Below are 26,457 nucleotides of genomic sequence, written 5' to 3'. Positions count from 1 at the left end.
TACAAGAAAAACTTCTAATTCAGATGTTTAAAGCGTTGGGTCTAATCACATCACTCACAAGTATTTCTGTTTGTAACATTCAGTAACCGTTTAAGGCCCCTCAGAAAATAGAAGACAATCATTTGATCAGCATAGCAAACAACCTCAATTGGCCTGAAAAGGTTCATTCAAATGTTGTTCAGTCATTCATTCAACCAGCATCAACCTGGCACCTCTCACGTGTCCAGCACCATCGGAGGTGCTGGGATACAGTGCTAAAGAAAACATCCAGTCTCTGCCGTTTTGTAGCTTACGTTTTTTTTTCTCCTCCAAACGCAAGTTTAAACCTTTTGTAACATTTTTCAGGACTCTTCACCATATGCTGCTTTACTGGAATTGAGAAACACCTGAAGTATATTTGAAGAATATTCAAGTGTTTGGGACTGGTTCTAATTTTACATGACTTTTTCTTTCACACTCACAGGTACAATAAAAAGTCTAGGAGTTTCTCACCAGACCTGGCAGAAGACATTTTTATCTTGCATCATTTTTACTTATGAAGTATCATATACAAATAAAACAAGAAACTGCGGCTATGGAATCCTGTGCCCTTATTCGGTCCTAAGTCTTTTACATACGTACAATCACCCAATGAGAGGCCATGGAGCGCCTCAGCTCGGTAATTCAGAGCTGCATCTCAGTCACGTTTGAATGCAATAAAGACAGGAGGGAACCGGAGAACAGTGAGAATGAAAACGCTTGTCTTACTGTCTTCTCTTTAAAGAGCTGCATTTCCTTTCTTCCATCTCATCAATGGGCGAGGAGGAAGACAGAAGGGAATTATCCGAAGGGTTGAAGGAAGGGCTGCTACTATCTCCCTGGTCAACAAGGAGTGAGCTAGGACGATCCTCCAGTGCCTGGAAGACATGGAGATAAGCAACAACACTTACTGCCTACAGCCCATGACTGGCTGAAACTAAGACAAGAAAATGTATTTGTGAAATTATAAAATCTTTATGTTTATGAAATTATAGGATTTAAGAACACAAAAAAACCAACTATTAACCAAAAAATAGAGTCAAAGGAGGAGGACAAAAGAGGCAAGTTGGAATGAAAAGGATCGTGAATTTACATACATTAATATATTCTATTTCTCATTACCAAATAAGTAGAAATGTTATACCTGCTTACGTCAGAGTGCTGCACTCATTTTTGGATATATCGCACATATTTAATATCTAGCAATTTTCTTATTGGTTATATTCCTGCCAAACGAGCCGCTGGGATGCGTGTCGGTCAGGCCAGTGTGGCACGTGGACACGGTGCCTGCATTCCCTGTTGGTGGACTGTCAGCAATCTACAGTTCGGACAAGCTTGGTTTGTTTCCTGATTATCCTATTATAGTTTTGACTCATTCTTCAATGTCTACAGATCACCCAGGTAAAATTAATCCCTATCTAGCAACTTGTAATCTGTCCCTGTATACAAAATAGTAATCATGCTGGTCTTAATTACTTCTGCAACACATTCTTTCCCTACTAGCTTCTGGTTTCTATAGGTGATTGTTTTTATTGCTGTATCCCTGGTGGAACCTCATGCAAATCTTTGCAAGTGTTCAGCAAATCCGTAAGTTGAATATTGGTGCCTTCTCTCCTTGGATTAATGTGACAATGACTGGTGACTCATTGCTTTTAATTTGGTACATATTAATCTTGTTGTCTTACCTGGATTCACAGAACACCTAAGATTCATAGTTCTTTTAACATTCCCAAAGCAACAAACTGGATATATAGATATGATTGAACTGGAAAAAATTGATGAATTTATTCTTCGTTTGAACAGCACAACACAAAATGAGAAAACAATACCTCACTTAAAACATTTCACATTAATAAACTAAAATCTCTAATACTTGTTCTATTTTTTCCTCTTCACAGTAACAGACTGAGTCTGCTTTCATCGTTAAGCAGAGCTTTGAGGACACAAAGTATGTACTGTACACACAATCTTGTTAAAACCCTTGGAGCTATAAAAAACACACCAACTGCTGATCTTACCTTTGAAAAACAGGACATTAAGTGAGTTAAGGAACAGAGTTTGAACTGAAAAATAAATGCACTCTTTTAAATAAATAGCCATTGAGCTTTACCGGAAGCAAACGTTTTGCTGTGAGTAGTGGAGCTTGTTTCACGCTCATCAGATCACATCTGTTTTTGAGAGGGGAGAATGTTCCGTACCCCCCGACCCCCTACCCGGACAGCTGAAGCCTGTTAGATTGAATTCTGTTCATTTGAATAGTGAGAAAAAAAAAAAAAAGAAAATAAAGAGAAAGGCTGCAGATGCCCCGATGCTGCAGAGGGCAGGGAAGTAAGGTCACGGACTTCATCAGTGTCCGTGGGGACCTGTCTTCTGGTTTTCTCGACCTGCAACAAAGGAGTCTCCAGGCCCCTCGACTGCCTGTCCTAGATCTGCTCTTTCCTGACAAGACAGGCTGCCGAGAGGGTGCCCACACCCTGAAGAGGTGCAGTCATGGCTAGACGTCCTTGTCGCCTTCATGAGGCCCATTTGCCTCTTCCACAAAAGTGAGTGAGAAGGCTGTCACCAGCAGAAGGCTCTCTCAAAACTGCAACCACGGAGACTTGACAGATTTTGGATGAATTATTTGAGAAACTCTCTGGGTTTGGTTGTTCTTTGTGTCCTTGTCAACTCCCTCTCTTTCTTACATGAAGACAGGTCTACAGAAATACTCTACCTCTTATGAGATTAATTTTGATAAATTATATTTTCTTAGAAAACTGCCCATTTCATTCAGGTTTCATTTTAAATTTATCATCAAAGAGATGAACAAAATAACGTCTCATGATTATTTGAATTTTCTCAGTTTTTTCCTCTCTTATTTCTTAATTTTGGGAATTTGTGTTTTCTATTTTCTTGACATGGTTACCTAATGTCTATATTTAAAGAACAAATTTTTGGTTTTATTATACTACCGTTTTCCAGCTCATTAATTTCTGCTTTTATCTCTATAAATTCATTCCTTCTGCTTTTCTTTGGTTTAATTTGTTGTTTTTCTAACATCTTACGTTAGATGTGATTTCATTTATTTTTATTCTTTCTTGTATCTCCCTTTATATTTTGATTAGCGAAGAGAAGAAAATCCCAAAGTCAAGTTCACACAGTCACTGTGGCAGCAGGGAACTATTACTCTATTGCCCACATGCAAGAAAAATGCACAACCTTTAAAATAACCAGCTGGATCAAGAATGTGGAGGTAAGCCAGAAGAGTGAATCCCAGGGAACACTTTTCAGGGTGGCTTTTATGTTTTGAGTTAAATCCTCAGGTTTTAGGTTTAGGTAGGTTCAGCTCCTTAAACATCATACTGTGTAACAGCTGAACACCTTCTCTCCCCTCCTCCCTAACCCGATAAACATATACACAGCTTCTGATGAATAAACAATGCACTGTTCAAATCCAATTATGAATGTGCGACAGCCTCAGAAATCACCCACAAGAAAACACATGTGCATGCTTAAGGATCTACTGTGGAGTCAGTATAAGTTGAGGATATTACAATGATGCATTAGGGTTTTCTGATAAAAAGTAGTTCCCATTTGACATTAGAGCATTAGTGACAGGAAACCAACACAGGTTGATGCTTCTCTTGAACCAGAAAAAGAGGGGAGAATTTAGATAGCATTCTATCTATTCTGAAGATGGGATGAACGTATCACATAAAGTACCAACATGGTTCTTTGAAAGGAGGGGAAGGCACCAGTGAACGCCCATGTGGATGGAACCTGGGTGCGAGCTCCCATGTGTAGCTGAAAGACAGTCTCCGAGGCTGAAGCACTTGCCTGGTGGAACTCACCATAAGGAGACTGTGAACCCAAGTCTATCTGATTCCAAAATCTATGCCTTTCCTATGCCAACGGCTTTATGCCCACTGAAATGAGCAGAAATAACTCAGTTTCACTGAGTAAACTGAGAAAGTTTAATTCCTCAGAATTGAAAAAGGAGATTAAGCTAGTCAGAGTCAAAATTGACCATGCCACAGACCACCTCTCCATTTGGAAGGCCACGTGAATTAATTACAAATGAATCACAGACCATATAAAATGCAATACAATTTAAACACCTGCAGCTCTGTGGCCAGATCTGCCTCACAGCATTCCCTGGGAAGCCATTTCAGCTATTTGGTAAGAATGATTTTAATGGTCATTTAACTGATGTGAAGAAATGGCTTTTTAAAAAAGGTTTAAGGATGCTTAAAAACTCACTGGATACAATTTAAGCACCCTTCATTTAGATAGTTTTATCAACTTGTCTTTTAAAGAGATACCAAGGATGTAGCTGAACTCAGTCCATACTGGCATGGTTCCAAGCTCCCTTCTTTTTCTTTTTCTGAGATAGGGTCTCACTCTGTCACTCAGGCTGGAGTGCAGTGGTACAATCTCAGCTCACTGCAGTCTTAACCTCCTGGGCTCAGGTGCTCCTTCTACCTCAGCCTCCCGATAGTTGGGACTACAGGTGCATGCTACCACACCCAGCTGATTTCTGCATTTTTTTGTAGAGATGCGGTCTCGCTGTGTTTCACAGGCTGGCCTTGAACTCCTGGGCTCAAGCAATCGCTTGCCTTGGCCTCCCAAAGTGCTAAGATTACAGGCATGAACCACCATACCCAGCCTGATTCCAAAATCTTTACCGGTGGAGTCCGAATTCGTGAGTTACCCACCATGCCCTGGCAAGCTTCCTGTCCAGCTTCAAAGCTCACTGGGTCTTTTCTGGAACACCACACGATTACCTGGGGAGACATTTCTAGCTAGGGCAGGGTGGCAAGTCAGTCCCAATTTTTCTTTATATAATTCCCATTTGACTCAGTCAACCAGTTTCATGAGAGGCTGTCTGTGGATGAAAGAAGAAATGGGAATGACATATTTGGCACCTAGTTAATGCATTTAAATGCAGGAAGAGAAACTTCTAACTTTAAAGAAGTATACTCTGATTCAGCAATTCTAGTGTTGCAAATTCATCTTACAAATATAACCACAAACATGTAACGGATATTTAGAGAAATATGGGAAACAAATAAATATTAGGAATATATTTAAATAAATTATAGCATAGTCATGTCTCTGACCCTTAGTGGCTAGTCAAGTTTTTTATTGTTCTGTGTGCCTCAATTTCCTTATCTGTAAAATGGGATAACAATAATGCATAAAAACCTTATAGGGTTGTTGTGGATAGTATATAAATTAATACATGCTCAGCACTTAGAACAGCGCCTGGCTTAGAACAAGCTCTCAGTGGTATTATTATCACAGAATTCATGTAAAGGAATACTACACAGTTATTAAATAAAGGAAAGAGGTAATCTGTATGGACTGATGTGAGAAGATCCTCAAGATGTGTTAATCATTAGAATCTTAAAAATTGAATGAACCCATCTGGAAAGAAAATGCACGCACATATATATGTCTGCCCCAGCATGGAAAACGTCTGGAGGGAAACGTATCGAACTCTTCGCAGTGGTTACCTCTGGAGAATGGATTACTGAGACAGACCGAGGGCTTTTACTTTGGGAGGAGTTGCTTTTAAAAGACGTTGTCTTTCTAGGGATAGTAGGATACCAGTCTAAAAAGTTGTTACCATTGGTGGTTTTCCCACTTTCCAGTTAGGAAAACTAAAAAAACAGAAATTAATTGATTTGAATCAGTTAGAAGCAAAACACGCCTGTCTTACTTCAAAGAACCAACATTTAATTTGGGGCCTTTATCAAATGAACCCACATCGGCCAACTGGCAACAAAGAGATCACTGAGAAAATAAAGCCCTTATATAATAATGCAAACCCTTCTCTCGTACACATTGTAAACCCAAATGAAAGGTCTCGGGGGTTGCAAAACAAAACTGAGAGTCTAACTGTGGGTACCACCAACCCTGGTACATCTTCAGACAGACTGGAGCTGACCACATTTGCAGTGACTGCAGGCAGGGTATATGCACTGAGGTTTGCCCCCAGCTTCTATGAGGGAACTTGTAAGTCCTTGGAATGTTCTGCTTGGTGAGAATGTCTGTTTATGTGGGGGCCTGGGACCAAGGCAAATAGTCTATGCTAGCAATGTGACAGTATCTTGATCTTTGGAGGGGCAGGAGACTACTCAGGTCAGCCACACAGAGCAGTCAGCCATGCGTGTCTGAGCCCAAGCAGACACTCAACACCAAGGCTCGGGTTAGCTGCTGTGGTTGGCAATCCTCCGTCTGCCCGATTCCACTGGGAGAGCACAGTTGGCAGCTTGAACCTGGCACTCCCTGAGACCTGACCTATGCAGCTCTTCCCTTGCCTATTTTGATCTGTGCCCTTTCATGGGAATACACTGCAAATGTGGGAATACTGGCTTTCCTGAGTTCTGAGTCCTTCAAATCAGTGAACCCGAGGGTGGTCATGGGGACTCCTGAGATGTGCAATAAGCCACAGCCACATTCTGCAGCCCAGAGAAATACAAGGACAAGGGCAAATCCATTTGCAAGTAGCAACACAGAGCAGCTTCCAAAAGTCAGACTTTGTCTGGGAGGCCTCACCATCTTGCTTTTCACGAGTTCCTCAATTGCGCTGACGAGCTCAGCTGCACTTGGTGTTTCGGAGCTGGTGGGGCGGACTAATAACCGAGAAGAGGCCTGCGGAAAGAAATGAAAAAAGGCGGGGTGGGGGAAAGGCTCACATTAGTAACTGGTCAGACAGTAAATTTCCCTGCAAGCTCCATCTCTTTTTAAAGTAATTACAGACAAAAAGACCACAAGTTTGTCTTTGTTTGCATTTATTTAAAGTCATCCTTTTGAATTTACAATATTCTGACAAGAAACATTAAATAAAACCTGTCTGAGATACATGTGGAAAGCAGACAGTGTCTGATTTTAATCGCAGTCATGTAACATTGCAGTGTTTTTTTCAAAGAGGTGACTGGGCAAGGGAACGTTCTAACTGTAACTTTCGCAAGTGCTGGCAAGGTTCTAGGCTAGGGAGAAGGAATAGAGAATCTGACCTACAGCAGAATGAGAGGCTTAGGTCTAGTGAGAGAACCCTGGAATAATCAGGAAACAAAACAGGATACTAAAAATGGCTTTACTGTGTTTATGGGATTAAGAAAAAAGAAACGAGGAAGAGGAAAGGAGCGGGCTGCGGTGACCAGACAGGGAAGGAGGGGGACGAGCTCACCATTTTCTGTGCCATCCACTTCCCCATGATTAGTGCAGAGTACAGAAGAGCTGAGGCCTCACAAGCTATCAGATGCCACTTATGGCTAGAATCGAGGGCATAAAGGGGTCGACAGGAAATCTGGGGGAGGGGCTACTAAGTTCGAGTTTCAGTAATTAGCAAGCACGATGTGTTTGCAGATTACTTGAGCCGTTAATTAACTGGGAATTAGAAGGGGCGTAATATGAACCTTGCTTCATATTAAGGACAGCGGCGAGGCATGCGACCCACAGCAGGCTGTCCTGGCCATGCGTGTCTCACAGCAGACAGATACAGGCTCATACACTCACAACAAGGCTTTTACACGAGTGGGTCAAAATATGCACTTTGCAAAACAAATGTTGGTTTGGTCTAATGACATTTGGAATATGGGGTGAAGAAAACAAAGAAAAAAATTCAGACGGAAAGGTAAGGAAATTGAGCCAAAACAGACATGGAACACAAATCAACATAATGCTGCAGTGAAAGTTTACACAAAGAGAAAACAGAACAAAACAAAAAATTAGTAACAAGATTATATACTGTGTGGGAAAATCACTACAGATTTTTGTAAATGAAGAACTGCTACTGATAATACTCAACGAGGTAACATAGTAACCAATAAATGATTCTAGCAAATGGAAGAATACAGTGCAGGTCACTCTTTAAATGGAGAAAAATGCACCCTTATTGGGTGAGTAAGTCGACAAGGTCCAGCCCCTCAGTGTTTGGATAACCACCCATATTTAAGAAATGCCAGTTTTCTGCTTTCTTTTTTTTTTTTTTTTTTTTTTTTGAGACGGAGTCTTGCTCTGTCGCCCAGGCTGGAGTGCAGTGGCCGGATCTCAGCTCACTGCAAGCTCCGCCGCCTGGGTTTACGCTGTTCTCCTGCCTCAGCCTCCCGAGTAGCTGGGACTACAGGCGCCCGCCACCTCGCCCGGCTAGTTTTTTGTACTTTTTTAGTAGAGACGGGGGTTTCACCGTGTTAGCCAGGATGGTCTCGATCTCCTGACCTCGTGATCCACCCGTCTCAGCCTCCCAAAGTGCTGGGATTACAGGCTTGAGCCACCGCGCCCGGCCAGTTTTCTGCTTTCAAAAAGGCATGGCTTAGCATATTACAAAGTAGCTTAGGAAATGTCACAGAAACCACACAGCCCCATGTCCTAGCCAGGTATCCCGTGCACTGGGTGGGGTGGGGGGCCGTGGTCCTCTCACCTCAGGCTCCCTGTTCCTTCTCCCCCACACACGGCGGGAGCCTGAATCTCAGATGCACACAAAACTCCAGGACTCCAACCTGTGCTCAGTCCTGCAGCCATCGTTGCAGGCCCCACGGCACCCTTACAGTGTGTGAGCCTCGTGTTAAAAATGGAGGGAGTAGCTTTCCACCAGCCAGGGGCGGTGGACAGGTCTGCCCTGGGTTAAGAGGAATGCGTGATTTGACTTGGCCTCACAGCTGCCAAGCACTGGCTGAGGCCAATCCCAGGTCGTAAAATAGAGGGTGATTAATCCACAAGTGACTGTGCAAGTACCGACAAGCGAGTCGGGGAAGGAGAAAGGGAAGCATGGGGAAAAATGTTGATAATGTTATCTGTTTTATTCAGAAAACTCAGTTACTGCCAAAAAAAACCATCACCAGTAATGACTTCATAGCACGATTTTCAACACCTGACAGTTTTGAGGGGCACAATGGGGCCAGAATGCTAGAGGATGTGCAAGCCACATGGAGCAGGTTTCCTTTCTGCTATTTTATTTTTTAGGGCTCTACAACTGGGTTGACAAAATAATTTCAGATTATGTGAGAACTCAAGAAAACAAATGACTTTCGCAGCTTAAAGCCCCAGCGTAGAGCCAAAGAGGTTTCAACTGATTCCCACACTTTGACAACTATGCCTGCACTCTAGTGTAGGGATCCTACAAACTAATGTCCGGCATGTTGGAAACAGCAACTGGACAGTGATGCAACCTCATCTTAAACCAGAAACCTGCATGCAAAAACCTCACAGAGGGGAGACGGCCAGCTCCTCATTTAGTGATGCCTTCAGGCAGACCTGCATGGGCTCTCTCTGATTGTTCTCTCAGGGATTCTAGTCAATACATTAGGAAACTTTAAAAGCAGCAATTACTGAAGCATCATTAAAAATGCATTGAGTCACATGTGTAGGAAAAACTGCACCCTCTGGCCTACTGCTATTCTAAATGGCTTTGTTACTCCTATTTTTGGGGTACAACCAGGTTGACACTGCCTGAAAGAGCACTGCATTGCCCTTTTCCACACCTTGGGGCCTCCTGTCTCCTGAAATGAGGCTGGTGTGGAGCAGCCACTGAGTGTACCTTGCCCTGGCACGGCAGGGATGGATTCCCCAGCCCTTGTTCCCCTTTACCTTGTCATCCTGTGAGTCCGGCTGGAGGAGGCTGTGCTGCTGGATGGCCATGGGTGGTGGCAGGGGCACGGCATCGGGCCCCTCTTCGCCTTCCTCTTCTCCACAGCTCTGCATCCCCGAGGAGGAGGATTTGGAGAGAGTACCGCTGCTCAGGCCCTCGTTCCGGCCTCTCTGAAATCCAATCAAGATTTGCTCATTTTATTCCCGGCCAATTCACAAACATGGACCAAGGGTTACTTGGAGAAGCAAGGTGGGGACAGAGACTGGGATGGCAGAAATCAGGAACAAATGACTTTGATGGCAAATTTTCCTCTCTTCCTGCAACCCAAATGCCTTGCTTGTCAACTTGGATGACAGAAGGGCCACTGAAAGTGTCATATAAAGGGACTGCCCATGTGATCTGTTAGGCTCTGAACACATCTCATCTTTGAGAAGCCAGTTTTAAAAAAGGTTCAAAAATTTGAGCTACAGGCCGGGTGCAGTGGCTCAAGCCTGTAATCCCAGCACTTTGGTAGGCCGAGACGGGTGGATCAAGAGGTCAGGAGTTCGAGACCGTCCTGGCTAACACGGTGAAACCCCGTCTCTACTAAAAAATACAAAAAGCTAGCCGGGCGAGGTGACTGGCGCCTGTAGTCCCAGCTACTCGGGAGGCTGAGGCAGAGGAATGGCGTAAACTCGGGAGGCGGAGCTTGCAGTGAGCTGAGCTCCGGCCACTGCACTCCAGCCCGGGCAACAGAGCGAGACTCCGTCTCAAAAAAAAAAAAAAAAAAAAAAAAATTGAGCTACAGCCCTCATGTTGTTTAGCTCCTTTGGCCTACCTGATTTTACTTTGGGTATCTTGCTATATAGAAAAATTCACTGAAATAATAAGGGCATAAAAAAATATAATCCAAGATGCATTTTAAGCACTGGATTTAAGTATCCTTTTCCTCTATTCTCACTTTTAGAAACAAATTTCAGTTTTAGTTTTCCTAAGAGGACAGAGGTTTATTAAGCAGATACATAGTACATCCCAACCTGCACATGCAACAAAATCTCATGGCAAAAATATGCCCAGGAAAAAAAAAAAAAAAAAACAGCAGAAAACAGCTATCCGCCAAATAAATCAAATAACGCAAATCTCATCCCCATTCTCCGCCTTTTCTTTTTCGAACCTGTGTGGGACTTGAGTTGGGGTCAATCCAAGTTAAACACTCTGATGGCCCCTCACTGACACCGCCAGTGCTGAAGGCCATCTCCAGCACCATGAAGGAATTCTGTTTCTTGCAATATAATTTAAAGCCCCTCCGCCCACCCTTGTCAATAGGACATAAAAAAATCCCTGGCTGACCCATATGCACTTATCTTTGGTGACATGGAAATAACCCAATGTTTATTACTGGGCCAACAAAGTAAATAAACTGGTTATTTTCTACTCAAGACAAGCTGTAAGTCTAATAAATATTGGAGAAAAACAATTAGAAAATGCAAAAACTCCACAAGTCCTTCCAAGTTTCCAATCTGAGTTTTCTCTGCAAAGTGCTGCCACAGTGGTCAGCTCAGATACTGCCCAAATCTTCTGCAGACTACACAGAGCCTCTGGCTTTGCCTCACGGTGGAGTGGGGAGGAGAGGGTCCAGAAGCCACAGGGGGCGGACTGGGCCTGGGGCGCATGGTGGTCTGTTTATTTTTTCCTATCAGAAGCCACATGTGATCCTGATCGTGCTTATTGGGGAACAGCCAGTTCAATTGTCTTTCAAGGTGTCCCCACTAAATCTCAGCCGGTTAAGCAGAGACTTGAATGGTAATTTCTGAGTAAGTGCGGAAAACAAGACCAAACCAGTTTATTCATAAGATAAGCAACTATTCCTACAGCAAAAGCCCAGTGGGCCCCGCCACGTGGGTCCTATACCAGCGACCAGAGCCTCACCTCCTCGACCGTCTCGTCCTGCGGGGTGGCCGCACTGTCATCGGAGTCCTTCTGCGAGCCGGCGTCGGCGCTCTTGCGGACCTCGCGGCTCTTCTTGTGTTTGTGCGCCAGCTTCTTCACGTGCCCGTCGGCCTTGCCGCTGCTGAGCCGCCGCACCGGGCTGGTGAGCCACTTGCGCAGGGTGTTGCCCGGCCTCTTGGGGCCCGGCGAGCTCTGGGCCCCGATCATGTGGGGCTGGAGGGAAGCCACAGATGCGGGTGGACTGGCATCATTGCTGGAGACGGAGAGCGAGTCTGCCAGGGAGAAGGAGAGGGAGTGTCACCGACCCTCCGGTGGGGAGACCGTGCCATGAGCCCGCAGGCTGCAGGGAAGCAGTGGGCTGGGAGCCTCACCTGCACGTTTGCCTACCGGGTGTGAGATGAGAGGGGTGGATGCTTTACACCCACTCTCTTCTCAACTGTGTAGCAAACGTGACTTCTGCTAGAGATGATCATTCTCAAGATGCACTGTCCCCTCCAAAATCATCCGTGTCACCAATCCTGAAGACCAGCATCGTTACCAGCCAGATTTACATTGTCATTCATCACATAAAATACTGTGGACACTGGTACTGCGGACACTGGAGGACAGAATTTTAAAATCATTTCACCCATTTTCTTGACAAAAGTCAAGAAAGAAGAATGAATTTGAAAGGAAATTTTGAGAAGTTTTAGCTATGCCAACTGGCATGCTTACTGTAAGCTAATCGTGTCGAAGACGTGCATTACTTTGATTCACTACCAGTGAACAAAAGCAGAATTCTGTAATTATTATGGATAAAATGACAGTGATTTGTCTTGGTGAGACTCTGACCAGCAGCAGCCTCTTTCCTGTTCACGGCCAGGCCACAGCGGTCCCTGGGGACTTTGCTCCCAGCCTTGACAAACTTACCTCATGTGCCGAAGCAACAATGAACACAACAACAATGAACAAAACCACCACCACATTTTAAAAAGAAATGTGAGGGGCCAGGCGCGGTGGTTCACACCTGTAATATCAGCACTTTCGGAGGCCTAGGTGGGCGGATCATGAGGTCAGGAGATCGAGACCATCTACGGTGAAACCCTGTCTCTACTAAAAATACAAAAAATTAGCCGGGCGTGGTGGTGTGCGCCTGTAGTCCCAGCTGCTGGGGAGGCTGAGGCAGGAGAATGGCGTGAATGCAGAAGGTGGAGCTTGCAGTGAGCTGAGATCACACCACTGCACTGCAGCCTGGGTGACAGAGCGAGACTGTCTCAAAAAAAAAAAAAAAAAGAAAGAAAGAAATGTGTGAGGAGGAGAAGCCTTCCTCAAATAACCAAAATGCTCTATAGAAAATATATCCAAGTCAGCTTCTCATCGGATCTCAAAAATTAAATATAGTCAATCTGGAGTGGATGACATTTCAAGAGAAAAAAGTAAAAAAAAAAAAAGACAAATTTTTTGTTTTGTTTTTCAAACGGAGTCTCGCTCTGTCACCTAGGCTGCAGTGCTGTGGCACGATCTCCGTTCATTGCACTCTCCACCTCCCGGGTTCAAGAGATTCTCCTGTCTCAGTCTCCCAACTAGCTGGAACTACAGACACCTGCCACCATACTCAGCTAATTTTTGTATTAAAAAATCTGAAATTTGGGTGACAGGAGACACTCAGCCAATCCATGGACTTGCATGACGTCTACTGTACAACTCGCAAACCAGTGAGCATGCAGGCTGCCAGGCCCGTTCCCGAGCTCTTGGCTCAGGGGCTCCACTACGGTGGCATGGGATGAAGTGCCCCACTTTAGAAAGCAGAACGGTGACGACGGCGATCATTCCCTGTGCTTGCTGTCTTCTCGAGTCTTCTGCAGTCTCATGGATATATTGAAACTCATCTTGAAAGCTACTCCTTTGTGCAAGTAGCTGTAGGGGCTGCACTGCCTCTCTGGCGCTGGACGCCCTTCGCTGCTGCAGCTGAACCCTGTGATTACAGGAGCAGAGTCGGCAGCGGTTCCCCCCAAGTGCTCCCGACGCTGGGACTGGACAGCACACGCCTTCTCACTGCTGTCCTTCCTTCGCCCGAGACACAGATTAGTGAAGGGTATGATCTTCCAGAAGCACATGATGTGTTTTAGGCAGGATCACTCATTCTTCAAAATCTAGATTTTTCTCAGAGGCAAACTCTGGTTCAGAACCCACTGATATCTGTTAAAGAATGACAACCCTTTCCCCTCTGTATGGGTGTCTGTATTATGTTTGTGTACATATATGTATATATATTTTCTCATATATTTACTCTATTTTAAAACAAGAGTTACTAAAATATTTCCCTATCAGTCTCACTTTCCTTTGGTACGGTCTGGAAGAGGTAGAAAAGAATGAAATCCATTCCCAGGGACTTTCTCAGGTGCTGGCTTAAGATAAAATGCAAATGAGGCAGACACAGTCCCTAGCCTCAGGAAGGACAAAGAGAAAGGGAGGGTTTGGATAATCTATATGTCACATGACAATTTATTCAATGAATATTTTTTAAAGCACCAACTGCTAGCAGAACCCTGCACTGCCCACAGCAGGTGGCAGACTTCAGAGTCACTTACTGTGCTGTGACTTGGAGCCAAGCCCCGGATTTCCCACTGGACAGAGAGATAAGGGACACCCAGTTTCTTCACCCATGTGACTCACTACACGGTGGTTTTGGATCACAAAATTATCCTGTACTATAGGCGAGGTACAAACCTTGTTAGGGTTGAGAAGAAGGGGCAACAGGAGGAGGAAGCACGGAAGGATCCCTGAAGGAGATGGCACTGAAGTTGGCCTTTGAGGGAGGTGGGCACAGGTAACCCAGGCACTTGGTCAGAAGAATGAATATAAGCTCCAGAAAGGCAGGGGCCTCGTCTGTCTGGGACCTGAGGTACTTCCAGGGCTCTGCACAGTGCCTGGCACACAGTAGGCACACAAGTATTACATGGAAACATCAGAAATCAGCAGCCCAAAGAAAGAGCAAGCTGATCCACAGCTCATATTTTAAGGACAGTCTTTTCTTTGACATAGATTCACAACTGCACAAGACAAGGAACTTTGAGTGTGGCCCGTGGGGAGTTCAGGAGACACCCCGGATGCCTGAGATGTGGCGAAGTGTCACCAAGGAGCTCCGCTGTGCCTTGGATAAACTGATGGAGGCCAAGAAAAGAAAAGGAAAAAAAAAAGACCCAGGCCCACTTATTTTAGTAAAATGAAATCAAGTGCAAGTCTTAACATTCATAAACAGAACACTTATACATCACAACTAGTAGGACCTCAGTCAATAAATCAACCTCAGACATTTTGGGGTCTGTAAGTTAGAATTTGGTGGGAGTTGGCCTATATAGGAGTGGTATGAAGCCTAAGTGACACCTACGAAGTATTCTGACCTGGTCCCTCTGTCCACCCAGACTTGCAGGGCTACATAGAAGCAGGTGTGCTCTCGGAAAAGAGCGTGCAGGGCAGGCAGGGATGCAGGGCAGCCCTGAAGCACACAGACCTCCCTACTGTTCAACAGATCCAGCGGCCCCTGCATGCATGAGAGAAGGAACCACAGTCAATTAATAATGCTTTGTGGCACCCAGCTGGCGTTACAAGGATGATTCCCAGGGCACTTAGCCTTGCCTGGGAAAGGAGCTAGTTGTAAAAATGGTTCAAAAAGAAAAGGAAATGAAATACGTCATTCCCCAGCTTCTCTCTGTGGGCTCAGCTGCAAGGGATTTGGTTCTGTGCACTTTGGGAAGCTGGTTCAAAAGAGATTTCCTGCTTACCTGGCAGGTTAAGCATTAAAAATGTGGCTATGGCCTAAATGGTCCCTCCTAGAACCAGGAGGGGTCAGGGCTGCCCAAGGTGAGAGCTCACTGCTGCCACAGATGAAATGCAAAGGACTGTGTGACACTGCCATTGACGAGAAGAAGCAGTTCTTCTCCCGAGTTCCTACTTACCAAATGACGGAAGTGACATTCTTTCATTTCACTAGAATATTTATGACTTAGAAAAATGCTAAAAGCAGTCATAAACTGTAAGAAAAATTGTGTGGAATTTAAAAAAACTCTTACCTTGAGAAAAATTTTCTTTCAGAAGTGTGCAAATGTAGAGGGACAACTATGACCCCTCCTCTTTTTCTTTGTTTTTAACAAGACTGCTCAATTCTTCAAGCTATTTGACTCTCATGGCGGGGGGGACGACTCTTTTTTTTTCCTTTTCACCATAGGAACTCCTTTGGCCTAAATCAATGGAATGTAACAGTGCACATCTATGCTCTTTGCTGGGTTGTGATACAATGTTCACATTGGGAGTTCAAAAAGCTTTAAAAGTCTTTAAACTTAATACCATCGTTAACAGAATGAAATAAAGTATCATTTTTAGCTATCTGAAGAATAAAGACTTTGCCCAGTAAATCAGCTATTCTGTCGCAAATTTTGAACTAAATCCCATGTCCTAATGGTATCTTGAGTAGAATTAAGGTCTCCAAAGTTACTGGGCACAGTATAAGGACACATCACACCATAAACACAGAGCTCTAGAATTCTGAAGTCTCCGTGGGAAGATCTTAAATTACTTTTGTGCACACAGTCGCCTTTCCCCAGAAGAGGTCCTGATGGCTGCGAACACAGGAGCATGAGGCCCTCTGCCCAGACGCCCACACTGTGCAGGCATGCTCCTATCCTTTTTGCCCTGTGTCCTTACTTTCTAGCTCAGAATTTGGTTGTGGATGGCTCAAACTCATAACAAGAGCAGCCCTCAGGAGGAGAGCCCTGTGGTCAGAGCCCCGTGTAATCGGTTCATGATCACATTTTCCTAGCTGGGCGACTGTGAAGGCAGGAAGCCAACCATGATCTTAGATTCCAGGGCACCATGTCTGGTTGTTTCCAACTACATACCCAGGTGCCAGCAGGCAGCCTGGCATACACCTGGAGCTTAATGAGTATACACTGAATAAATGACAATCAGGTGAGCCAACAAACCAGCTGCAAGCTGTTATTTCTCAGCCTATGCATACTGACTGATAAGTCAACCACTATGAATGGTGATGTCCTGAGTTATACTGGTATATTCTGATCAGTTTTGAAGTGAACATAAGTAACAACTAATTTTTGTCAAGTTCATGAGTTTGTGAATTATTTATTCAAAGATGATAATTCAAAGCAAATAAGGCAACCCTTCCAGCAACTCATCTCTCACTTGTGCTACTGCTTTGCTTTTTCAGAAGGCAGAGTCCAGACTAAGTGCATGTGAACACTGCCTGTCATGTAAAGCAGTGTGGGGGCGGGGGCTTAGGACAGATCGGACCTGAGAAATACCATGAAAGACCAATCTGGGCTGGGCGTGGTGGCTCACGCCTGTAATCCCAGCACTTTGGGAGGCCGATGCAGGTGGATCACTTGAGGTCAGGAGTTCGAGACCAGCCTGGCCAACATGATGAAACCCCGTTTCTACTAAAATTACAAAAATTAGTTGGGATGGTGGTGCACGCCTGTAGTCCCAGCTACTCAGGAAGCTGAGGCAGGAGAATCACTTGAACCCAGGAGGCAGAGGTTGCAGTGAGCCAGGATCGTACCACTGCACTCCAGTCTGGGTGACAGAGTGAGACCCTATCTCAAAAAGACCCATCTATTATGCAAAGAAATAGTTATTCATCTCTTGCCTTTCCCTCAACACACCATCTTGGAAGAAAAAAAGTCAACTCTCAGTCCTGCTTTTTCACCCCATCGCGAGCTTTCTTATCAACAAGAAGGCCTTCAGTTCCCACTAGGTCTGGTTTGGGAATGTGGTTGCTTCCCCCTTTTCAGCCTGGGGAAACCCACTGATCCAAGGCCAAGATGGATGATCCATAGGGGATGTCGGAAAGAAAGCTGGACTCATCAAAGGGCCTGAGTGAACCTGGCACTCCCACTCCACAGCAAACATTCTGGCATGTGAGTTTCCACATCTCACAGGGTTGTAACAGGATTAAATGAAATAAAGGGAACAAACAAGCTTTAGACACTGTTAAGTGCTGTTTATAAATGTAGGATGGCTGAGGCATAAAGGACTCCATGATAGCACAGAACTCACTACACTGTATTTACATCAACTGTGAGTACCCAGAAAACGAGAATTCGGTTTCATCGCAATTAGATTTGTAACTGCAGGCCTAACGTGGTGTGTAGGATGTACTAAAAATCACTTTTAATATGAAGGATGAATGAAGCAATCTAGATGAATTATTTCTATTTCTATTTTTAAAATAGAACAAAGTAAACTTGAGCACAAGAAGATACTATCAGCACATCGCAGTCACTTAAAAAGATGTTCAGCTGTGCACAGGAGAAAGCCATCTGTGATGTGCTTGAAGCACCAAGAAGAGAAAGTCAACTCCAGTTCATCCCTTCGTATTTTGAGGAGGGAAAAATCCTTACGTAGATGGCTTCCTTGCTGAAATAGGAGTTCAAAAAAAGTCCATGCTAGATTTCTTTTTAAATAAAAAAGGAAAAAAAGGTAAAGAAAGAAGGGAAAGCAGAAGTTCCGACATTCAGCCCCACGCAGGGGAGAGTTTCACCATGTGAACACACAAAACGCGGGGACAGCCGGGAGGAGAGAGGCTGCTTTCTAGGCCCAGTCTGTAAATTTGGGACATCTGTGATTAATAAAAGCCTTAATTTTTTTTTTTTTTTTTAAAGGAGGGAAAAGGACCATATCCTGCTGGTCGCAGACCAAGGAGGATCATGTTTCACTTTAACCCTCCCTTTATTTTCACAATGGTAAAAAAGTCTTAAAGACTTCTGAGTGTTCCAGAGTAACGACTGCATTGCTGAGCAGAGGAGTAAGCTGAACTGAAAACTCCAGCCTCTGCACGTGAAAAGGTTTCACCCAAATCTCTGCATGTCTTCCGTTTCTCAGTCTCACCAGCATGTAAGCACCAGGAGAAGTGGCTTTTGCTGCTTTTGCGTGTGCTGTTTATCTGGAGTTTAAAGTCTGCCTGGCACATGCAGGTTTCAATAGGTATTTGATTGGTATGGTCTTTGCAGATGAGTGGACACTCAAGGCCAGGGGGCCGGGGTTCCACTAACACCCCTGCCACCTGCCGGGTGTGGGTTCTTATGAGTTAATGACCCCCTTTTTGCTTGTTTCCTGATGTGTAAAATGACAGTGATTCCTCTAGCCTTACCAGGCTGCTGAGGGGAAAGGTATGAAAAAGGTCTTTGTAAACTTATAGACTAACACAATATGAGGCAATACTCACGTTGATGTGTAGGAAAAAAGCTGCAAAAGGCTGAGGAAGAAAGCAGGATGAAGTAGAGTGGTGAGATGACGAATCTAAGGACAAGCGCCCCAGGCCCAGAGTGGGAAGTAGAGCTGGGGCTGAGAAGGCCGGGCCTCCTTGGACAGCCAGGGTCACAGGCCCCACAAAGTCACCATGCCTCTGCTATGACTGGCAGCCCTCATGCCACATAATGTCAGCCAAACATGCACACGTGTGGGGCCGCTGATGACAACCAGGGTGTTTCTGATCAGACAGAGCCACTGCACGATGCCCTGCTCAACAGAGGGAGAGTTCCGGCGAACATCTGTCTTGCATTTCACATTCTCCACGCTGTCTCCCCCAAAGGATTTTAGCTAGTTTATGTCAAAGCCAGATATTCCCATCTTACTGTCCACTGTAGGTGTTCAAAAATATCTGTCAAATGAACAATGAAATGATGTCTTTATAAAAACTCTAACCAGGATAAAGCACAACTCAGAGGCAAGTTCTTGAAGCAAAGGGCTAGTTTAAAATTCTAGTTGTGAGGACTTAAAGAAATGTTCACTTAGTAGTTACTGCTATGTGCTGATGAAAGCTAATTCAAAGACACTTTGCAGCAACTGCTTCTAATGTCTGCAAATAACTCCATCAGACTATTTGAAGAGAGGGCAGTCAGGGTGTAATCAGGTATAACTGACCTATAGCAATTAATCAAACTTCTGTCTTGTCAAGAATTTGATGCAGTAAATCACATTTTTATTCAGGAAGTTCTTCTACCATACAAGGGAGGTTGTAAGGCAACTGTGAAAATCAGATCTATAAATTACTTAGAAAGAATAACCAAATTCTTAGCTTATGACTGTTGACTGTGTTGGTTCAAACGTTCTACAGCAACATTTCTGAGTAAATGATTGTCATCTCTACACTTTCCAACTGGATTTTAATTCCATGCTTTTGGAATCAAGGTAGTTTATTAATTAAAGAAAAGACCACAGTGCACTAGAAATTCTCTTGCAGATCACACAAAAACTGAGTTAATCTGTAAGTCATTCCTCTGGATGCAACTTCCAGGGACTGCATCTTCTCTTCATCTTACATGGTGATTATAACCATCCCCTGGGCAATGCATATTAATTTAAAATGATGATGATGAGACAAAGCTGGAGTATTACTTGGGCAATCTTAAGCAACTGACTTGCCCAGTGATACTGTTACCCTTTTGGTGGTTCAGAATATACAAGTATTTTAAAAATATTTCTCCAAACGTAAATCTATATTCTATTTGTGAGTATCTGGAAAGGTTTCTTGGCTGACTTCTATGCGTTCATTCCAGATACCGTGCTCTTACATGTGTTTCGTGTATCGTGTGTCTGTGAGTACTAGTGAGTCTTAATTTATTCCTCTGGAAAAGAAAGATTCATCAGGCGTTGAAACACCAGATTTAGAATGGACACTGTGTCCCCAGGGGTTCTCTGCTTCTCTGCACATACCTGGGTTTCAGGGCTTTATTTCAGGCTGCAAACTGTTGGTTATGCTGTCATGTCAGCATGGGAAATCTTTACAAGAGCCAGAGAGGCAGTGAGCGTGAGTTTGGGGGATGGTAATGACTGAAAATGTGACAAAAGACTATTAAAAGCAAATTCTACATACCGCACAGTGGGTCCTAAATGCAAAAATATGAACTCTATCTTTGCTTTCAAATATGAATCGAACACAGAAAACACGAAGGAGAAAGTTAAATTCCCCAGCTTTTTTTTTTCTTAAATGATCCCAAGATTCAACCAGAGGCCCAACACAGCACTGCCACGGCTCACGCTGTAATGAAGAACACATGGTCTTTGCTGCCTGAGAAAATGCACATAAATGACCAACACTTCCACCGTTCTCTGAGCAGCCTTCTCCCACAAATTCAGTGGGGAGCTTTCACCAGCAGACACCTCCAGATGACCCTGAATGCCAGAACACAACGTAATCCCTGGCATCAAGTAAAACCGACCCAGTGAAAAACAACTGCTCTTCTTTGTGAATTCTGAAAACGAGAACACACAGCAGTCTCCCCATTTTGGGCTAGTCTTCCTGAGTCATGTCATGAAAAGAGAATAGCTTCATCACTACTCAGAGTGAGAAGTCCTAGCGATATGAGGCCGGTCGCGTCGATCTCACCAAACAGAACAAGCCAACGGAAGTCGCACGTACACACTGGCTCTTTCACTCTCATTCTCAGCGTCGTTTCTGAAAACACTGAAAACATTACATAAGCATTGGAAAATGCAGCTATGTAGACAAACGCAAGACTTTGAGCATCATTTTTCCTCTCAAGCTGATTCTTGGAAGGGGAATGCTAATCTATCAGCATTTCTGGTCAGGAAACCATTTCATTCTAAAGGTCCTTCTTTTTATTTTCACCACTGAAACTGCCAATAAAGAAACGTGAAGAAATTAAATGTAAATGAAAACAGATGGTAAGATCCTTTACTTGGTTAATCAGATGCACAGGATCTCACATATTGCCAAAGTGAAAGTGTAAAACACCTCAGAAATAAAATAAATGAAGAAAGAGTCTAATTACTGATAGTGGAAAACAGTAAAAAGGGGCCAGTGTGGATCAACGTAAGGAATTAAAACAAGGCTGGAGACCTGAGTTATACGTGTCCTGAACGGAGCAGGACCTGGCTGGCCTGAGCTCAGGAATGCTTTAGAAACACATGGTCTGCAGCTGGTGGGCAGTTGATCACTAGGCTGCTGGCTGCCAGGAAAAGATGAACCTATAGCTCTTCTGCCTTGTGACCAGCAGCTGAGCAACAAGAGGCCGAGGTAGGAATCAAGTGGTGGCTGTTGGGCTAGTCTTAGTGAGTCATGTCTTGAAAGAAAATGGCCTTATCACCATCACCACCCAGAGTGAGAAGTCCTAGAGAGACAGGCTGGCCGCGCTGATCTCACCAAATAGAACATGCCAGTGCCAACGGAAGCCGCCTCCCGGGACTTTCTCGGCTTCCCACTGCACTGCCTCCCAGCAGAGATGGGGCCGGAGGGCGTCCTCACCCCGCCGGCTGCGGAAGCAGTCTCGTCTGCCTGCCTCACCTCCCATTTCCTTCCTGAGGTGAGATGGGGTGAACCGGGCGGACCCGGGCTGATGGCTCACCTGGCAGCTGGCCACACGTGGTTAAACACCGCAATGTCATAAAAAATCACTAGGTTGTAAAACAGCTTTCTTCTTTTTTAACCCAACTCTGTAGGCCGAGGCTTACTTTTTCATGCGATCTTTCTCTACTCTGGACAAATACTGACTTGACTGAGGGGAATGTCTACGCCATATTGCTGTCTTGAAATGATAGGGCCATTTTCACTGCTTTCTAAGTGAGCCAGCCCCTAAAATATATTTTTTGGGAAGATGCACAGTATGCTTTTTCTGTAACCAAAATAAGCTATAACAAAAGGAAAAAAATCCCTAAGGAACTGTCGTACCAGTGATTACTGGGAGGGGACTTGGACTCATTCCTGACGTTTACACAAGGACAAAAGCAGATAGCCTTGCTGGGTGAAAGAGAGACACTTAAAAACAAATTCCACATAAATGAAACCAGAAAGACACACACACATCCTGCCAGCTGAAGAGCACTTTCCGCTCCCCTCCTAACGCACTATCCACATGGCTCTTTAGCACTGGCTGGGGGTAGCGGACGGTGGAAAGGTGATGTCGCGTCAGTCCTCGTGGGGAAAGTTCTCCAGCCAGGGAGCGGCCCCACTGCCCGCATCAAGCCCCAGTGTGGCACTGTTCCAGGGCCCTCTTTTCAGCCTGACAGCAGAGGTCAGGGGCGATCCGGTTCCCTGCACCTCTCCTGCATGACAGAACAACAGGCATAAGGCCCTGTCGCGGCCTGCTGCGAGACAAGCCCGCTCTGATGGAGGCTCTGAGGGCGAGCATGCAGCACGTGACCCCATATTCCCCCAGGCCCCGCCAGGCCGGCAAGGAGCAACAGCCTGCTGCAGCACTCGGGGCTCTGGTCTGTTTGAACGCTCAGAAAGCAAGAACTGAATGCTCCTCTAGTTGTTTGGCGTTTTCAGATGTTTCTGATCCTCTGTGTTCCCAAAAAGTCAAATAGCTGTTCTTTCCACAAAATTACCCAAGATTCGTATAACTTATACAAAGAAAGATTATTAAACAAACAAATTCAGCATGGGTAGGAGACTACTATTTTATGTACTGCTGACTGAGGGATGATGAAGTTCTCCCTGTTATAAAAGAATGGGTGCTTGATTCTTAATTTCTTTATATGGGAAGTTATTCCCAAGGCAATACAGTACTTACTATTGTCTTGAATAGACAACCATCGTGTAAGGAAACAAAGTTAACTTTGGGGGAAACGAGCAGTTCCACGGTGCTCACACACCCTTCTGTCCATCTGAGTCTGCCTTCCAGAGGCGCTCACTCAGCTAAGAAACATGAATGTTGAACCCATGGGCATAATAGTTCTTGACATTAAACATGGAATGTTAGAAATGAAAGACCTAATCTTATGTGAAGAAGGCATACGGAAGCGTATTCTTCATAATGAATATTTATTTTTGGTTAATATCTTCCTATTATTTGTTGAAAAAAATGAAATCACTTTGGCTGCTTTGTTAAAGAGGACACCAAAGATGTTGGGGGCAGGGTGCTATATGCAGATTTTTTAAAAAGTTGAAACATGTCTTTAAATGAAGCAGGTGGCACAGAAAGACTCTCTCAGGCAAAATGGTTTTAAAAATCGTGCAATTAGTGTTTTAAACTACATGACATTTATTTCAGGAGGTGAATGATTTCTCTTCATTCATGTATACATTTGTTATTGTTTTAAAAAATGTATACCAGATTCAGAATGCTAGCATGGAAACATTTTTTACCTACATTCAAGAAAATGTACTCTAAACCATGCTAACTTATACATGTTTTCACAGAGCCACACGACAACATACCCATTTTAATGCAGCATTAAGGGAAAAAAACGTGGTTTTGGAGTATTCTGCAATGAGCCTGCCAAGTACTATCTCTATTTATTTATGAGACAGTCTCACTGTGTCACCGAGGCTGGAGTGCAGTGACTCGATCTTGGCTCACTGTGACCTCCGCCTCCCGGGTTCGAGTGATTCTCCTGCCTTAGCCTCCCGAGCAGCTGGAATTATAGGTGCCCGCCACCACACCTGGCTAATATTTTTGTATTTTTAGTAGAGACAGGTTTTCACCATGTTGGCCAGTCTGGTCTTGAACTCCTGATCTCAAGTGATCTGCCCGCCTTGGCCTCCCAAAGTATTGGGATTACAGGCGTGAGCCACCACTCCCGGCCACTTTACACTGTCTACAGCGAAGGTTAGCTAAAGTTTTAGAGTTTCAAGGGATGGAATATGAGCTTAGAAAGAGCTACAGCTATGCAGAATGAGGAACCAGAAGATTATTTCTCCCCAATAAAGCACAAAGCATTATATTATGTAATATATGTACATTCTATTACACAGTCCCTGGTTGTTTAATGCAAAAACAAAGAAACGAAAGCTGTAACCAATTAGGAATTCCTTTTATATTTGAGTAACTCCCTCATCAAAAGCAAAATGCTGCTCAACTAAAGCTAATAAGCAAAGTAGCACAGATTAGAGGAGGCAGAACATCCCCATGTGCACGCACCCTGCAGGTACTGTCTACTCCCAAGCACACAAAGCATTAAGGGATGCAACGCCAAGACCTGAACTCATTTGATCTTATGACATCTTGTCTCCCTCTCTTCCCCCTGCCCACCCACATGCACTGAATGGCACTGCATTTTGTTTTTCATATCACCAGTTTGTCATTTATTGAGGGCTGCCCCCCACTTCTTTGGGGTATCACACACTAAAACCACCACAACAATAAAGGCCAAAGACAAAAAGAAAAGAGGGTCGGAGCAACTGCTTTCGGAGTTCTCCAGGTATCCCACACGGGGTTCGAATGCTGTCTCTCCCATGCTGCCAGGGCCTCGGGAGAAGGCGGCTTTCTAAGAATCTCCCGCACCTTCCTGTCCTAAGTCTTCCTGTGAGGAACTCTTCCCTGCCTGTCAAGCCTGGGAGTAATCACAGTGAGCGGAGAGGAAGGGAGCGAGGGAGGGAGGGAGGGCTGGAGTTATTCCAGGCAGAAACAAAGCAGGCTCGGAGATGGAGACAAAGGGAATGAAAGGAACGCCTCTGCTAAGAACACCAATTAACAGCATGGATCTTGTCCTTGGCTGAAGCAGTGCCCGTGGTGGATGAAAGGCACGGCCACGGACTGGAGGTGGCAGTGGGAAATAAGCAGACCGCCCCTGCATGGGGCCGGGGCTCGGAGTGCCTGGGGTGGGCACTGTGCTGTCTTTCTTTTCAGCTGGAGAGAGACAAAGGGAAAAACATTCCATGTTCAGTTCCTACGTCATAATAAGCACATCCCCCTTTTTTTATTGAAGAGTTCCTTATTCAACTGCAGGCCTGCTTCTGTGCCCCTGGGCCACTTCTTAAAATAATCCATCAGCTTTCAAGGACAAAAGAGGAAGGGGAAGTTGCCTTAGGGCTAATGTATTTTGTCTCAGAAGTTTTTCAAAGGCTGTATCCTTGACAGAAGAGTAACTCTAGTCTTCTCAGGCTGATAGGTACAGGTCCATTTCACCACAATAGGAATTGTTGATTTTAACAAGAAGTAACAATAGAAAGGTTTTTCAACTGTGCCTCTGAGAAACTGGACAATGGATATGATTGAGATGGTTTCTTATAGTCAAATATTAAAAGGATCAACAAAAGAAGCCCCATTTTACACATAAACAGACTAGAAGATGTGTCCAGCATGATTCGTGGGGGCCTAAGCGTGCTAGGTCCCTTCTGCTGCTCGCTGTGTCTGCGAGTTTTCCACTTAGCACATATACTTTCAGAAAAACTAGATATTGGGCGGGGTGGGGGACGGGGTATGTGGTTTGCTCACATTCGTATGGTTTTATATATGTGAATTGCAAAAAATCAATAGAAGCATCTTTACGGCTGCCCAGCCCCCACCGCTACTCCTTGGAGACAGGAAGGGGAAATGAGGAAGCCTCCATGGATGGATTACTGGCTTGTTCCCCAGCTCCCAGGCCGACTCCTTCTGCTTACGGACTTGCTCACGTGCCCCTGAGGCCAACTCTGAGCACCTGGAGGAAATTCTTCAGCATGAAAAGCTATAAACTTGTGTTCCCCCGAAATCTAGCTGAAGAGATATACTTAGAAAGAGCACATACCAAAGAGAGATTACAGTTAAATGAGAAGGGTGCCTGCTCCTTGTCTAGAAACAAGAAAAGAATTCCCAAACTAGGAAAAGCCACTTTGCCTGAAGGCTCCTAACCTGGGACCTTTGGCTTCTTGGGCACTTTTGGGGGAGGTTTCAGTCTAATTTTAATATTAACTTCAAAAACATTCTAATATTTCGAAAGATTTTATATTCACTCTAAAAAAAGGCTATAATACCAAATAACTTCAAGTTTCTTTGCTTCTTAGCTAAAAATATATACAAATCAAATTCAATGTGTAACACTCTTTTTCTTTTTTTAACATGGAAGCGAGGGAACAAAATTATTTTAAAAATGCAGTTTGCTTAAGATGAAATAAAAAGAGCCTTTAATGTAGATTTTGGAGAGCATAATAACCATAATAGCAAACATTCTCTATCTTTTTGTTTGTTTGTTTGTTTTAAATAGATGAGGAAACTGCA

The 26,457-nt window shown here is 44.4% G+C and overlaps 1 protein-coding gene across 2 annotated transcripts in view; it reads right to left on the bottom strand.

Moving 5' to 3' along the window:
• TRIO (trio Rho guanine nucleotide exchange factor) overlaps positions 1-26,457 on the bottom strand; it is a 365,512-nt gene that overhangs the window by 38,990 nt on the left and 300,065 nt on the right. For both annotated transcript variants that reach the window (XM_023218272.3, XM_023218273.2), the window contains 4 exons: positions 11,501-11,793; positions 9,592-9,762; positions 6,559-6,654; positions 748-896 (listed from right to left, as the gene is read on the bottom strand). In XM_023218272.3, the coding sequence (XP_023074040.2) occupies positions 748-896; positions 6,559-6,654; positions 9,592-9,762; positions 11,501-11,793 (709 nt within the window). The remainder of the gene's footprint in view (positions 1-747; positions 897-6,558; positions 6,655-9,591; positions 9,763-11,500; positions 11,794-26,457) is intronic.

The sequence above is a fragment of the Piliocolobus tephrosceles genome, chromosome 4 (genome assembly GCF_002776525.5).
Source record: "Piliocolobus tephrosceles isolate RC106 chromosome 4, ASM277652v3, whole genome shotgun sequence".
In the NCBI taxonomy this organism is placed as follows: domain Eukaryota; kingdom Metazoa; phylum Chordata; class Mammalia; order Primates; family Cercopithecidae; genus Piliocolobus; species Piliocolobus tephrosceles.
The sequence above is the reverse complement of the archived record's forward strand: the minus strand, read 5'-3'. Positions and strand labels throughout refer to the sequence as shown.